Source organism: Notolabrus celidotus, chromosome 8 (genome assembly GCF_009762535.1).
Source record: "Notolabrus celidotus isolate fNotCel1 chromosome 8, fNotCel1.pri, whole genome shotgun sequence".
Lineage (NCBI taxonomy): Eukaryota > Metazoa > Chordata > Actinopteri > Labriformes > Labridae > Notolabrus > Notolabrus celidotus.
In genome coordinates, this window is record NC_048279.1 from 17,018,855 (window position 1) to 17,034,055 (window position 15,201).

Here is a 15,201-nt window from a genome sequence, read left to right on the forward strand (position 1 = left end):
ATTTTCTACATCTGTACAGTCATCAACAGTAAACCTTGCATTTCCATTATTCCATGAGTAAAAATATTTATTGGCTGCGTCACAGTAGTCACAGGGGACATTTTTCATCTTTTTGTAGTCTTAATTTAACATCTTTAAAAACCTTTTTTATTAACGTAACGTTAACGTAATCCTATTTTAAAAGGGTTTAATAGTTCAAACTGTTAGCCTATTTGCTACATATTGAAAGTTCAATTTGTGTTTTGGGTCAAAAAAGCTCCCTTTACTATGATTTGTCAGGGGGTCAGGAGGTCAGGATATGTCTGTAGAGATTTTTTTTTTGTGTGTGTGTGTGTGTGTGTGTGTGTGTGTGTGTGTGTGTGTGTGTGTGTGTGTGTGTTTATGTGTGTGTGTGTGTGTGTGTGTGTGTGTGTGTGTGTGTGTGTGTGTGTGTGTGTGTGTGTGTGTGTGTGTGTGTGTGTGAGTGAGTGTGTGTGTAAAATGGGTGTAGCAGATTACAGCCTATGAGACAGTACTGATCTGAGCCGCCCCTGTGACAGTGTGGCTGGTACACATGGTGTTGTCTGGTTTTTCACTGACCCTGTAATGGCAGAGTGTGCCTGCAGCTCTGGTTTCTGGTGCCTGTCACATGCAAATATTTCTAAGAACCATTAATAGTGTCTGGAGGACACCTGAGAGTGTTTAACCACAGGGTGGCACTGATGTTACATAGGTCATAGACAGGATGGCAGTGAAAACAATCACTCAATATTTACCTTTACATTTTTATTTCATTTTTTGTATAAAAAAACAGAACAAAATACAGAAAAACTTGGTTCACAATATATAGATTAAATTAAACAACATATGATGTAAAACAGAAACAAACTTAAACAGCACATCAATATAATAAGAAGATAAATAGATAATTGAGTTAATGGTTCAAAGGTATATTCATTTAAGGTGCCTTAGCTGGGGTCAGAGGTAATCCAAGCATTCTAGTGATCCAAAGAGCTACATAGAGCTAGGGCTGCTAGTAGTGATGTTCTCTTTTGGCCTGGAGATAACAATGACACAAGAAGGACTCACATTAGACACATTTTATCAAAACAGAGAGTATCAATGAGGATCAGTAATTTCTGTAAATATACTCACATGATCCTAGCCATAAGTTTTTTCACTGCTCTCATATTGGGGTTCAGGCAGTATCGAAGGCCACTTTTCATGGTGACACTGTTGGAGTAAACAGTACAGGGAAGCTCAGATACAAAGTCACATTCAGAAGTGATTCAGGCAGGACGACTGATGACTAGATGTGATTTTAGAGACACCTGATATATGCAGATTATCATTGCTTTAAACTTCAAATAAAAGCTGAGATCAGATATGGACAACACAAATCTTTAAAAACTTAAAGTGGATTCTAGCTGGCAGGGTTGCTGAGAGATATAAGTGCATCAGCACAAAAAATAAGCTAGAAGAAAGAGAGAAGATGTCATGTATCTCTTACACAATCTCCACTTTGTTGCAGAAGATGGTTTCTTTGTAGAACTGGATGTCCTTTATATCAGACTTGGAACTGATTCCTCTTCTGAATCGTTGGCACAGACACTGCTGCCCTGATTCATTGACTAGAGAAAAAAACAGAAAAAAATGATTTGATTAATTATCTTTTCATTCCTTTTTCATTCATACTTCTGCCTTCAACTAACAAAGGGGGGAAAAAAGGAAGATTTCTTTTCCACAATTTTTTTTTTCAACAAAACAATCCACACATTGTATTTTCAGGTCAAAGTTGACCATGAGAGCTCTAATGAAGACCATTAGGAATATATGATCTTGTTTCATCTCCACAACAAAAGTACTTAGCATGCATATTCTCATTGTATAATCAAAGATATGAATTACCCAGATTGTTAAAGTTTTCTGTCACAAAAAAAGTATGAACACTTACGCTGGGCTTTGGAGATGCAGATCATGACAGCCAGGAGCAGAAACACTTTGATGATGCCAGACATTGTTGAGTTTGTCGTGTTCCTTCAGATGAAGATGATAGAAGCTGTAAGAACTGAAGCTGGTGAGGTTTTCTGTGATCAGATGAAGGTTTGTGAGCTGCCAGGAGAGATGTGAAGATTAGTGGCAGGGGGTTAACTTAAATACTCTCTTTGACCACTTACCTCATGCTTCCTGTGATGAAGGGAAATTTCTGAGAGTGGAAAGTGAAACCTGAAAAACCACAAGAAAAACGGTCACTTGTTCCAATCTCCTCCCCCTCTCATCAGATAAATTGGTCTTTTAATCATATTAAGGTATATAATTCTGATTTCTAACTTTGATTTAGGATTGTCATAAAGATAAAATGATAAATAGAAAAAAAGGAAGTTGTCAGAAATGCACTGCTGCATGTACAATGTACAGTTTTTTACCTTTGGACTTGGAATGGATTTTTCATTCTTATTTGACTTATTATTAAAACGTTTTCAGCTTTTTTTATAATCTATCTGTTTAGTACAATTATGGACGATGACATTTACAACATTATTCATGGGAAATGTAATGGTGGTCTTATGATAACCTGTGTTTTTATGCCCCACATATACCTATTTATAATAAAAGTTTACACAAGATCATTCTATTTAAGCTCTGAAGTACTACATTAGGTAAAGATATCCCTGAGGTTTAACAATAAACTGCCATTGCAATAGGATCCAATCTCCTGTCACAACCAAGTGTGAAGTAAAATATCAAAAGAAATGTCAAACTATGTTGAAGTGAAAGTACACAGCGCCATTTCTGATAAACGTATTAAAAAAGCCCTGAGATTACCTTTAAATCAAATGTTTGTGTGTATGCATGATTTTGATTCCATTATCATGACATCGGAAAACACAAAGTGTAGGTTGGTGACAGGTTTTGAATGTGTGCGAGTAACAGTGGTTAACACTTCTGCACCCACTGTCCCAAATCACATGAGAGAGCACTCAGAAATAAACATTGAGAATGATTTCATGTGTTTCCAATGAGGTTACACTGTCATAACTACATAATATATATGATTGAACTAAATCAAGTATCTTCTGTAACTATCTGCTTTCTTGTATCCATTTTGTTTTATTCTGTAGTGTCAGATATTAAATCCAAAGTCAGATATATGTGAAGGATCACAGTTTCAGAGGAAATGCTTAGTTTCTGCAGAAAGAAAAGTGACCATTATTTCTGTCTGTGTCCTCAGATCTCTTCTGTGTTTAGTCTTAACTCATCTTCCTTTTTATTTACTTCTCTTTCTTTAATAGCTTTCTCCTTTCTTCAGTATACTGACCACAGGGATGAGATGAAACTAAAAGAAGATGAGAGTGAAAATACTACAGCTGCACTGTGAAAGTTCCATTTTCCTGTAATTCGATGGACTTACATGTATTTGGTGATTCTTGATTAGTAAAAAAGGACCACTTGGGTAAGGCTGGTAAGTTAGCAAATCTTCTGATAAAAGCAGATTTGTATCCCACAAAAGCATTAAATCCTTTTTTAGGGTTGATTTATTCGGACTACAAAAAGAGATGACAGAGCATTGCCTGTGTGTCACATGCTACTTTTTTCTAGGCTGCATAAACATTACACAGAAGTGACAGCATGGACAAAGGAGACACCAGACAAAGTGATGAAACAGCTGCAGAGGAACTTATAGTGAGTTGAAAATGTGTGAATATGTTGGTACCATTTCCCTGTAATACATGCAATGAAAGTATCTAGACCTGTTACCTGTTTACTGAGATACACTGACAGAAAGAAGAGTATATCAAATATATGATAACTGTGGAGCACATAAGTAACAAGATTTTTTATTTACCTTTACAAGTTTCCTTTAATGAGGCAAGCTTTGTGTTTACTGTTTCCAGGTTTACAGATATCTGCAAATTTTGGGGTGAAGTAATACATTCCCAAACATACATACATACATACATACATACATACATACATACATACATACATACATACATACATACATACATACATACATACATACATACATACTGTACATACATACATACTTACGTACATAGTTACGGTACCAGTTTCCAGATATTAATATTTCAATACTCAAATATCACTGTACATGAAGGGTCAACCATGAGTTACAGTTTTACTTTTCAAATGAGTTTACAGTAAATGTAGTTTTTCATGTTTCAATCAAGTTTGCTGAGTTCTTTACAAATGTGTGTCAGACAGACGATGCTAATTTAAGACACTGGGATCTTCCCAGGCGATATACAAAGAGAGGAACTTTCATCCATCCTCTGACCTATTAAATGTAGGTCATGTGAGTGGCATGAGAGGTCTCCCTCCCACGAAATGTCACGAAAAAGAGCATTTAGCTCAAACTAAGCCTTAAATGAAGAAGTGTGTGTGTTTGTTTGTGTGTGTGTGTGTGTGTGTGTGTGTGTGTGTGTGTGTGTGTGTGTGTGTGTGTGTGTGTGTGTGTGTGTGTGTAGGTGTGTGTCGTTGTTTTATTTATTGTGTTTTAATCTTTCTGTAAAGTGACCTCGAGTGTTTAGAAAAGCGCTTCTAAATAAAATGTGTTATTATTATTATTATTATTATTATTATTATTATTATTATCATTATTATTATTATTGTGTGTGTGTGTGTGTGTGTGTGTGTGTGTGTGTGTGTGTGTGTGTGTTTGTGTGTTTGTGTGTGTGTGTGTGTGTGTGTGTGTGTGTGTGTGTGTGTGTGTGCGTGTGTGTGTGTTTGTCTGCCTGCTAAATGTGACTCATACCAGGAGCACGGGTTGACTTTTTGGGGGATGTGATAGTGACATGGTGGGTTGAAGTGGTACAGTTGATGTCTGTCACATCACATACACTCATTTTTTGCTTTGACATACACACTGCACTTAGCAGTTGAATATTTTATGATTCTCTTTAGTTAAATTTTGATGACTTTTTCTTATTTTGGACAACAGAGTGCACAGCAGTAAAGCACAGCTTGTTCCTTCTTACACTCTGACTGGTGCAACTCTTCAGCATCATACCAGCATGGCTCATGGAAAATACTTTTGGTTTCTGCTTGCCCTATTAGCTGTTCATGTGAATGTGGGTGTGCATACACAAGGGGATTACCAACAACTATCTTTAATAATTGATGTTTCCTTTTTGTGGTGCAGTGTGGCTCTTTTGCCAAGAGTATTACCCTGAAAAAAACAACAGAAACTCATAGAGTCAGCGTGTCTCTCTGCAGACGGAAGGAAGACATCCTGAATTGGTTGCACTTCTTATTTTATTTTGAGAGGGACACCCGTCATCAACGAGAAATGCATGGTGAAACCACTGACCATATATAGAATGGACAAGGGCCTTCATTTCTACATATTGTAGGTGGTGCTGTATTCCACTGGAGCCAAGGCCTGCGCACAAGTAACCTGGCTGATAGAGCTGATGACTAACGTCACAACCTTTCCACTAGCCTAGGCGCACATTTAACTTCACAACAAAATGCTGAACATTGGTACAGTCCACAGTGGTACAGAGGTTTGGCATCTGGTTGAACAGTCGGAAAAGTTTCCCCCATCTTTCTTATCCTTAACCCTGATGGAAACAGGGTATATGGGGGAGTTCAGAATCTGACAGCTCGTATATCGTTGGATGTTACTGACATCACATAGATCTGCTGTATAAAATCTACAATCCACAATATATCTTTCAACTTTCACTTTTAACTGCAGTAATTTGTATAATATGAAAGTATTGACACAAATAGTCTGTGAAATGGATTGATTGATTATCTTGAGGTTTGAATTGAAGAAGTCATATACTGTAAGTTACTCAGGTGAAGTGAAATGTTTTTTATGTTGAGAATCACTCACTCACACTCCTCTCTTCTCAGATTTATCCACATGAATTAAAAGTTTGATTCAATGAAGATAATATTTAATCCAGTAAAGATGGCTTCAAATCAGCAGTTGTAATTTTGATTGATAGTTGTCATGCATGGTAGAGAGTTGCGTCAAACGAAGAATTGTAAGCAATTTTTTCTACTCTCCTTTTGGTTGATCCAGAGTGTCACGTGCTAAGTAGATGATAAAGAAAGCAATTAAGCTCTTACTTTATCATTTGAACAATTTGAAAAGCTTGCGCTCAAACACTTCAGAGACATTTCACTTAGTTAGAAACCTCCTATCCAAAATTGATTATTTTAACAAACTCCAGGGTTTATCCACGTGGATGTACCAGACTGAACTTGAATGTCAACAAACCTAAATACATTTCCAGGCCGTGTGTTGCTTCGGTGGTTAGCATTGATGTCTTACAACAAGCTAGTTCTGGTTGCAAAACCGGGTGGCCCTTCCTAAGTGGAGCAACAGTGATCTGGCTTTTTCCCCCTGTGATTTGAAATACCAGAATGTACTTGAAAGTCAATAAACCTAAACAAGTAAGACCTGCAAGGTGATACTTAAGTGTTGTGGTTAGCACTGATGTCACGCAACAAGCAGGTTATGGGTTCAAAGACAGGCAGGTCCCTTTGTGTGCAAACTCTTCAGCCTTGCTCACACTGGCAGGGATCATGCTTTTGAACACCACAAATGACTTCAAGTAAATAAAGTTAGGACTGCTTAGCAGTGCTTTAATGTGGTGGTTAGCACTGCCACCTCACAGCCAACAGGTACTGAGTCCAAATACGGGCAGTGTCCCACTCATGTGAATTGGGGTGTAGACCATGCATTTGAGTTACTACAACATACTGGAAAGTAGTTAAACCCAAGAAAGAGAGAGTTGCAAAGTGGCTTGGTGGTGTGGTGATAAGCACACTACCAGCCAGCAAGCTCTGGGTTCAAATCCTGGTGGTAGCCTACCCAGAGGAAGTTTTGGCTGCCTCCCACTTCAGTTCGGACCATACCTGTGAAGATCCTAGACACAGTACCAATAACTTGAAAGAGTGTCAGAAGCAAATGCACGAGGCTGAGGTTGCAGGGAGGGTCAGTGGTTGTAGCTACAGGAGCTGAAACTCACAGCTGCCAGTTCTCCCACAGCAATATCTTCAGGATTTGACATTCTAGTTTTGGGATCCTTGCTTTTTTTAAATTTATTTTTTCCCTTTTTGGTTTTGTCTGGCTGTTCTTGCTTCTCTCATTGTTTCGAGTCGAGACTGCTTTCTTTATCAAGAGACTCTGTTGTCATGTATGTGAGTCCTGCCTCCTGTGGGTTTTGATCATTACAACTTTCACAATGTTCATTTAATCTTAAATCTCCACAAAGTGTAGACAGTATAATTTCTTACAAATTACAGAAGTGAAACGGGGGCTCTTCTCTGGACCTGTGGAGTTCCTTCATTTATAAACTTTACATTGTCTGTGACTTAGTGTCTTAGGCTGTTGTAAAAAGAAAAGTTTTCATAATGATTTGTATGAGATAGTGAAAAAGAGTTTTCAAATGAAAGATACCAAAAAAGAGACAAAATATAATGGTTGCCTTTCATCCATGTTGCACTTATAAGATGAAAAGGGTTCATTTCAGTATCATATAGTATTTTTTCAACTGCTCCTGCGTGCGGTGCTAACTGTGATCAATTATTTTCACTGCATGGTTCCTTATTTGTGTAAGGTTTTAATCTGTTTAGATTGTTTTCAGATAGGTTGGAACTCAAAAGTCTTTAAAAATGTTGATTCATTGTTTTTCAATGAATAAAAAACAATAAATGTATAACAAGTCATACACAGGTTGGTCTTGTCACATTGTGTCCTAGTGAGGTCAGGCTAAGAACAAAAGACCTCACCTTTCTTAGCTGGTGTGATGAGGTAAGTGTGAAAAGGAGTGGGTTTAGAGTTACGATGCGACCATGTGTGTGTGTTTCCTGCGAGACTTTGACAGGAACCTTCCACCTATATGTTTCCACATCTCCTTTTTCAAAGTTTTTGCTCTCTAACATACACCACCGAATCATGACGTTTGTTTTGAGGTCCATTTTTTTATGCCATGCAATACTTATCTACTCTGTCACTGAAATGTCTGCCTCCACTCTAATACAATGGTTAAAGCAATTTTGTTTATCGTGCTCATAGACTTGAATATCTATATTCAAAATAGCAACAACAGTGGCATCATTTTCCAGAGTGTCCCTGTTGAATAATAGATAATCCTCTGAACACACGCAGCTTTAAAAGGGACTGTAAAAGTATCTCCAGTAAAAATATTTCATGGTGAAGCAGAGACTTGGGAAATCACTTGTTCAACGTTTTTTTTAATCAGCACAAACAAAATTTGATTCAGTTTCATTTTGACGACACACAGGCAGTGCTCTGTCAAATGTCTCAAAACCTCATCAAATATATATGAAGAGCGAACTGCACTCTTTGAGACATACACAAATGTGTTTTTATTTTAATGGTTGTTTGAGTAAATTATACTTTTATCTCAATTTAATTCTATTGAGATGTGTATTTTTACCCCTGCATGGCTTTAAGAAGATTTTAGGTATAATTGGAAATAAAAGCCAAGCTGAAAGACATTACAACTGCTTGAATCAATGGACTTTATTTACTCTTAAGCTATGGTGTAAAGTTTTGAGGAAGTTACAAATAGAGAAACAGGCTAGGGTCATGAATTGGGTAGCATACAACCCAGATTTTGAACCTGCTAGATTGGACGGGGGCTTTAGGGTGGGTTAGGAGAGGTATCACTTCCTTTTGTACCCTTACCTCAAACAATAGATTTCAGAGTTATGAATCAATTTCAGACACATTTGGACTGGAAAAGCAAGACTTCCATAGGTACTTGCAAGCCAGAGACTATTCTAATAAAAAATTACAAATCAAAGAGGAGAAGGAATACAATATGATTTCTATATTTCATGATGCATTCCAAAAAAAAAAACCACAATAAAAAGTTGGTCTCAAGAATATATGAAAGTGTACAAGCCTCTAAAAATCACTCTACAACATACATTAAACAAAAATGGGAGAGGGAGTCAGAAATACGAATATCAGAAGAGATCTGGATGGAAATATGTGAGACACAAGCAACCACTGCAAACTCAAGGTCTTTGAGAAAATTCAGCTGGAGGAATGTGGTGAGATTTTTTATAACCCCTAAATAACAGCTCTGCAAACAGGTACACAGAGCCGAGGCCTCTGTTGGAGACAATGTGGTACATCTATGGTTTATCACTTTCATGTTTTTTGGGCCTGCCCGAAAGTCCAGCCTTACTGGAGAGAGGTGGCTAGCGAGATAAATAAAATTGTAGGGGTGGATTAAGATTTTTCTTTTGTTACTTTATATCTCGATAGAATACCAGAAACAGTCCTACAGAAGATACATACCTATTGAAGATATTTTTGGCAAGTAGCAGGAAAGCAATACCTAGAAAATGGTTGCAACTAGGTCCCCCAACAGTGGACCAGTGGTGCGGGATCGTTAAAGAAATTTACTGTATGGAGAGACTTACTTTTGTCTTAAGACTTCAGTTGGAGAAATGTATTGAATGCTGGGAAAAATGGATTGCACCTTTAATCGTACGGCATATGATGTAAGTGTAAAAGAATTGTATGTTCTTGACTGTGACACCCATGGTGATCCCATGTTATTTGTTCATGCAAATAAAAGAAAAAAGAAAAAGTAAAAAAAAAAAAGAAAAGAAGATTTGAGGTCATAAAATGTAAGACAGGTTGTTTAAAGGTGACATATCATGCAAAATCGACTTTTTGATGGTTCTCTACCTGAAATACGTTTCCCTGGCATGTCTACAAACCCCCGAAAACGAAAAAAATCCATTCTGCCCCTGTTTTGATTTCTCCACCTTTCTGTAAATGTGTGTGAAACAAGCCGTTTCAGACTTCTGTGTTTTTGTTACGTAACAACAATATCCGGTCTGTAACGGAAGTCAGAGCTCGAAGCTTGTTCAGCCGATAGAATGTATAAAACACAACTCAACTCCTCCTCCGTTTTTCATTCCCTGCACAAATGTGTGCTAACAAGGAGCTTAGGAGGGAGGCATGCTAGTTGTAGGCTGTCTTACTAACACAAAGGTCGGTTTTACTCCCCACGTCTGCAGATCTGAAGATCTAGTGGATGATTTTTATTTATCATTGATAAGTGCTAGCGCTAGTTAGCATAGCCGCATAGCTACATGTTCGTAGCTGTGTACCAAGGCACACGTCTACATACTGACAAATAAAACAACAAGAAACACAAAATCTGGGACCAATCGTTCATAAAGGTCCTGCTGCAGGCGCCTCTCTGTCAGGATCAGATTCTGGATCAAATTCAGAGGGTTGAAGTAACGCCGGTTTGTGGGCAGCCGTGTATATTCAGCTAACATGTAAACATTAGATCAACGTGCTGGAGAGCCGAGGCCACATCCACTTCCTGAGGGGGCGTGGTCAGAGCAGGGCTGAAGAAGAGGGTTTTTCAGGCATGCCAAAATCTGATTTCAAAGTGTTTTTTTGAGCATAAACTTTACAGAGATGTTTTGGGGACCTCTTAGACCAATATATTTTGATGAAAAGAGCGTGATATGTCACCTTTAATGTGTAAATACTTTTCAATAGTGCTGACTGATGTAAGCCTGCCATCTAGTGTTTCACTTTCAAAACTACAACAAAAAAAGGTTTCTTTGTTTTGTGGGAGCATGTTTCTCTACAGTCATATCCTTCAACATCTAACATGTGAATCTTCTACTCCAGAAGTATCAAGATGTAAAACTTGCATCGTGTAATTGATGACGATATATGAATGACTGATCTGGGTCCTGTCACAGTGTGTAGCTGTAGCGGTGTCATCTCCGCTCAGCTTGTTCCTCCACACTTGTGTTTACCAGAGGAGGATTCCATGATGGTTACCATAGTAACGTCAGTGCATGGCATCAGCAGAGATGAGAGTGGAGTTCATTTTCCTGGGATTTACACCGATCCGAGCGCAAAGAAAAGCAATCTAACAGTTTGGGGTATCAAAAGATTTATTCATTCATTTAATTAGGCAAGAGTCAAAAAACACTGGCAAGGTAGAAAAAAAAGATTTTGCAGATTTGTTTATTACATGTACGATCATCTCTATTCATGAAACATAGGTGGGTCAGTATAGTACACAATGACACTGATTTAATATTACAAATAAGTACAGTAATGATTCACCTCTTCATGTTTTTAGTGTGTATTTTATCCCTTCATATAAATCTCATTAATACACATCTAAATGTCCTCTAATGTCAGTGGCTCATGCACTGACAGACAGAGATGAGCATACTATAACAGGGAATGATTTCTGTTCCGTGTGTGTCCATTTGCCACCTAAATCTCAGCAATGGCAGGCAGCATGCAGGCTCGAGCACGAGCCTCCCTCCACGCCATCCTGCAGTCCGAGATCCACTGTGAGAGCAGCGACTGTTTGATGATGGGGGTCTGTCTGTTACCCTCCGCACCTCTGTCTGCTGCCCCCCCTCTCCTGGACGATCGTGTGTGTTTCGGGGAGATGTTTGGAATAAGAGTGTTGGTGCTGGTGTGTAACTCTGGGCAGCTGCTCTTGCGCTGGCGGGGGACATCTGGACTCGATGAACGGGGGATGCTGTGAGCTCTGGAGCGAGCCCGGCCCTCCCATGCACTCCCATGATGCCTTGCAAACCCTTCCTCTGCAAAAGCTCTCCTAACACCTCCTGTGAAGTTGTTCTGGTGTCCGTAAAGATATTCTAAAGGGTCAGATTTTCCAAACATCAGCCCACCTTTTTGTTCATTTCCTTCATTTCGCTCCACCCAGATTTCATGTGCCTCCGCTTTAGACTTTGACTGAAATGTACTAGATGTTGTCTCTGTGGTCCGTGACACCCGCAGCCTCTGGTGTATGGCGTCCAGCTGCTGCGAGTGGCGGTTTTGGGGGGAGACATCCCTGTTGGGGAAGGTAGGGTGAGCCAGGTGGCAGATGGAGAGGAGGTAGTCCTCTGAGGAGACAGCCTGGCACTGGCTGGAGATGATGAGCGAGTTGGCTTCATTCAAATCCCTCACAGCCTCCTCTGAGCCCTCTCTGATGGTGGGCAGCAGGAGTCGTCTCTTGGACAGCAGTCTGGAACGCGGCCGCATGGCTGAGAGAAAAACAAGGTCACATTTAGGGCCAAAACAACATCTGTTAAATGTGTTGGTGTATACAGACAGAAAGCTATAGCAGTATTTAAGCATTAACAAAGCCATCTTGATACTGGTTATCAAATCAAGAAGATTATGTGGTTTGACTGGTGTAATAAAGACTTTGGCTGCCTGGATCTGTGTGATAAGAAAAAGTTTTAATCTCCGAACAGTGAGCTATCCATCCAAGACAACATCATTTTATCAAACACAAGTGAAACGCCTTCTAATACATTGTAATGCACTTCATTGTGTATCCAAAAGTAGAGAAAAAGTTGTTGTCAACATGTGTAATTACCTCAGCAGATTAATTTGTTTTGTGACACACTTATTCCTCACATGGGCTTTGTTCACATGTTCTATAAATAACCATAGCATTTCTATTTCTACCCCTGAATGTCTCCATCAAATGTATTCCACATTTATGCCTTCCTCTCCTCCTCCTCCTGACTCCCTCCTCTTCTACATTTTCACACACCCTGCCCTGCTTACTTTGGAGTGGCAGCGCTCGCAGCCCAAAATACAAACAATCCCATCCTGGAGCAGCAGGAGGCAACAGAAATAGATGCTCACTTTAAAAGCAATCTCAGTCATGTGGAGCCGCAAAACGTGTCAGCTTTTATTTTTGCTATGCAACCCCATATTGTTCTAACCCTGAGAGGAGACCACAGAATATTTTGGTCTCCACCTCAGTGCCAAAAATAGTGCCAGCCAAACCAGAATGCCAGCCTCTCCCAGTTTCTTCCAAGGTGTAACCATTGCTAAATATAGATCGCACCTTCGGTTTACAGCGACTAAAAATGGTTCCACAGCAGCAGCAGCAGCTCTGCCCTGAAGCACAGAACAGGGTCCCTGTGTGTTTTTACCTCATGCATTTTCAGATATGATGTAAGGTTTCTCTTCACAATTTGCTTCTCCACTCACCTTTGTCTTTGTCCAGCTGATGTTTTCTTCTTTTCTCTGCACTTGCAATGTCAAGTATCAAATCCTCTGCAGCCTGTTTGCAGTTGGATGTGTTTTTGATTTATGATGCTCTTTCTCCAGCCAGTGATGCTCCTGCTTCTCGCCAAGTGTGCTCCACAGCTACAGCTGTCTCTGACCAGAGGCAGCAGGCAGAATGCAGATTTATCTTCTCCTCACATCCCTCTTCATCCCTCCCTCCCTCCCTCCCTCTCTCTCTCTCTCTCTCTCTCCATCTCTCCCTAGCTTACTTTTGGTTTGCCCTCCTTCCATGCTTCTAAAAATAGACACCATCCATTTCCTCAGCCCCAGCTCTGTCATTGGGCGACCGATTGATGGAGAGAGAAAAACAGAGGCAGAAGAAGAAAGAGGGGAGAGACAGGGGAAGAAAGGAAGAAAATAGCTAGAGATGACAATAAGCAGAAAAAGAAGGAGGAGGTTTAGATTTTCTTCTTCTATTTTTATTTAAAGCATGCTGTTTCTAAAAATGTCTGACTGAGAGTTAACGGAGTCACCCCTGTGGAATTTGGTAAATTTCCCAAAACAAAAGATCCTTTCAGTTAAAAAAATAAGATATACTGTGGAGCTGGTGTAAACATGTTTGACCTTAACGCGTTACGTCTGTTGTGTGCATCACGTCCGACTGACATGTGCAAGCTCTGCACATGTTTACTTCTGTATGGCAAGATAGACTTTCACCCAAGGCTTTATATGCTGCATGTGGGTGATTTGAGTCAACAATGTCCTTCTGTTTCTCAGTCATTTATTACCTCCTTTAAATTTACAGCCCACACTGTCCCTATCTGATCTGTTATTTACTATTGTTTATGTTAGCTGCTGTTATGCCTTTAATGCCCTAATCAGGAGTTTTTCGTTGGGTATGAAACAGACTGATATGAACAGGGATGTCTTTTTATGATATAAAATTGCAAGCAAGACCATCCGCAATAAGATTCACAATTTTTATAAACTGTAATTTTCAATGCATGTGACTGCTGTGAGGGGGTAGGTGTCAGATAAAATGATTAACAGCACACTGTACGTAGTATCAGCCTGCTTTTCATTTTTCTACAGCAAATATTCAAAGTGAGTAAAGAATATGATGTTTATATATATATATATATATATATATATATATATATATATATATATATATATATATGTACACTTTGAGGTCTCTTTTGATTGAAAAACGTCATCCTGTTTTCTCTAAACATGTATATATATATATATACATTTTAATATGTATATGTATATATAGGCCTACATGTTTACATACAGTTGTGCTCATAAGTTTACATACCCTGGCAGAATTCGTGATTTTTGTTTTGCCATTTTTCAGAGAATATGAATGGAGAAGAGAAAATAAAAAATTCACTCAGGTGTTGGGTGAAGCAAATTTTTTATCAAACAACTGTGTTTACTCTTTTTGTATCATAAAGGCAACAGAAACTACTCAAGAAACCATAAATTATGCCAGGGTATGTAGACTTATGAGCAAAACTGTATACATATATACGTTTAAAGAAAACAGGATGACATTTTTCATCAGAAAACAGCACAGGATAAGATCAACAAAGACAGAAGTATCACTTTGTCCATCGAGGAAATGCCAAACTGGACATGAAGAGAAAGTTTTTCTCAGAAGCTTTAACTAAGACTTTGTAACCATATTGGGCCGCAAGTCAGATACATTTTTCCAAAGAAATTTGTGTAAAGTGTGCTCACCAGAAAAGGCCACACTAACTGGATTTCTCAGCAAAGATGGATTAGGGAGCAATGAATATAAAAGCAGTAATATTGAGCGCAAAATAGCTTTTCTGCTGGTTTTGAACTGGACAAAAGGAGAATTCATTTTAGAGGATTTGGGGCAAAAATAAAGAGGGTTACATAAACAAAAAGGATCCCCCTGGGTAGCCTTCTGATGTAATCTGTTATTTTTGGCTCCCCTAAGAAGAAAGATAAGAGCATAGAGACAGGACAGTAGGTGGTTGGATGGGGAAACTGTGCTTTATTTCCCCTTATTCTATAATGAATATCTTTGCCATTTAGAGGCTTGTTGTTCTGATGCCTGTGACGATAGCGGCTCTGAGCGTATTTTCCATTTTTTCATACTCAGACCTCTGACCTGATAAATCAATCAGTCACAGGTACAGTAC

The 15,201-nt window shown here is 38.9% G+C and overlaps 2 protein-coding genes across 2 annotated transcripts; both read right to left on the bottom strand.

The window, feature by feature from the left end:
* Window positions 1-799: 799 nt before the first annotated feature.
* LOC117817687 (C-X-C motif chemokine 9-like) lies at window positions 800-2,150 on the bottom strand. The gene is made up of 4 exons (XM_034690440.1): window positions 1,934-2,150; window positions 1,490-1,610; window positions 1,135-1,212; window positions 800-1,036 (listed from the first exon to the last, which is right to left on the bottom strand). The coding sequence occupies exons 1-4, from the start codon at window positions 1,995-1,997 to the stop codon at window positions 994-996; spliced, it is 306 nt and encodes a 101-aa protein (XP_034546331.1). The 5' UTR covers window positions 1,998-2,150; the 3' UTR covers window positions 800-993.
* Window positions 2,151-10,976: 8,826 nt separating this feature from the next.
* Window positions 10,977-13,051, bottom strand: si:dkeyp-72g9.4. Its single transcript, XM_034690702.1, has 2 exons — window positions 13,007-13,051; window positions 10,977-12,042 (listed from the first exon to the last, which is right to left on the bottom strand). The coding sequence occupies exon 2, from the start codon at window positions 12,038-12,040 to the stop codon at window positions 11,258-11,260; it is 783 nt and encodes a 260-aa protein (XP_034546593.1). The 5' UTR covers window positions 12,041-12,042; window positions 13,007-13,051; the 3' UTR covers window positions 10,977-11,257.
* Window positions 13,052-15,201: the final 2,150 nt, after the last annotated feature.

Coding starts and splice junctions, on each gene's coding strand:
- LOC117817687 (XM_034690440.1), bottom strand. CDS start 1,997: ATGTCTGGCATCATCAAAGTGTTTCTGCTCCTGGCTGTCATGATCTGC. Junction 1,611..1,933: donor CTGCATCTCCAAAGCCCAGC/GTAAGTGTTCAT, acceptor TTTTTTCTCTAG/TCAATGAATCAGGGCAGCAG. Junction 1,037..1,134: donor AAACTTATGGCTAGGATCAT/GTGAGTATATTT, acceptor TGTTATCTCCAG/GCCAAAAGAGAACATCACTA.
- si:dkeyp-72g9.4 (XM_034690702.1), bottom strand. CDS start 12,040: ATGCGGCCGCGTTCCAGACTGCTGTCCAAGAGACGACTCCTGCTGCCC.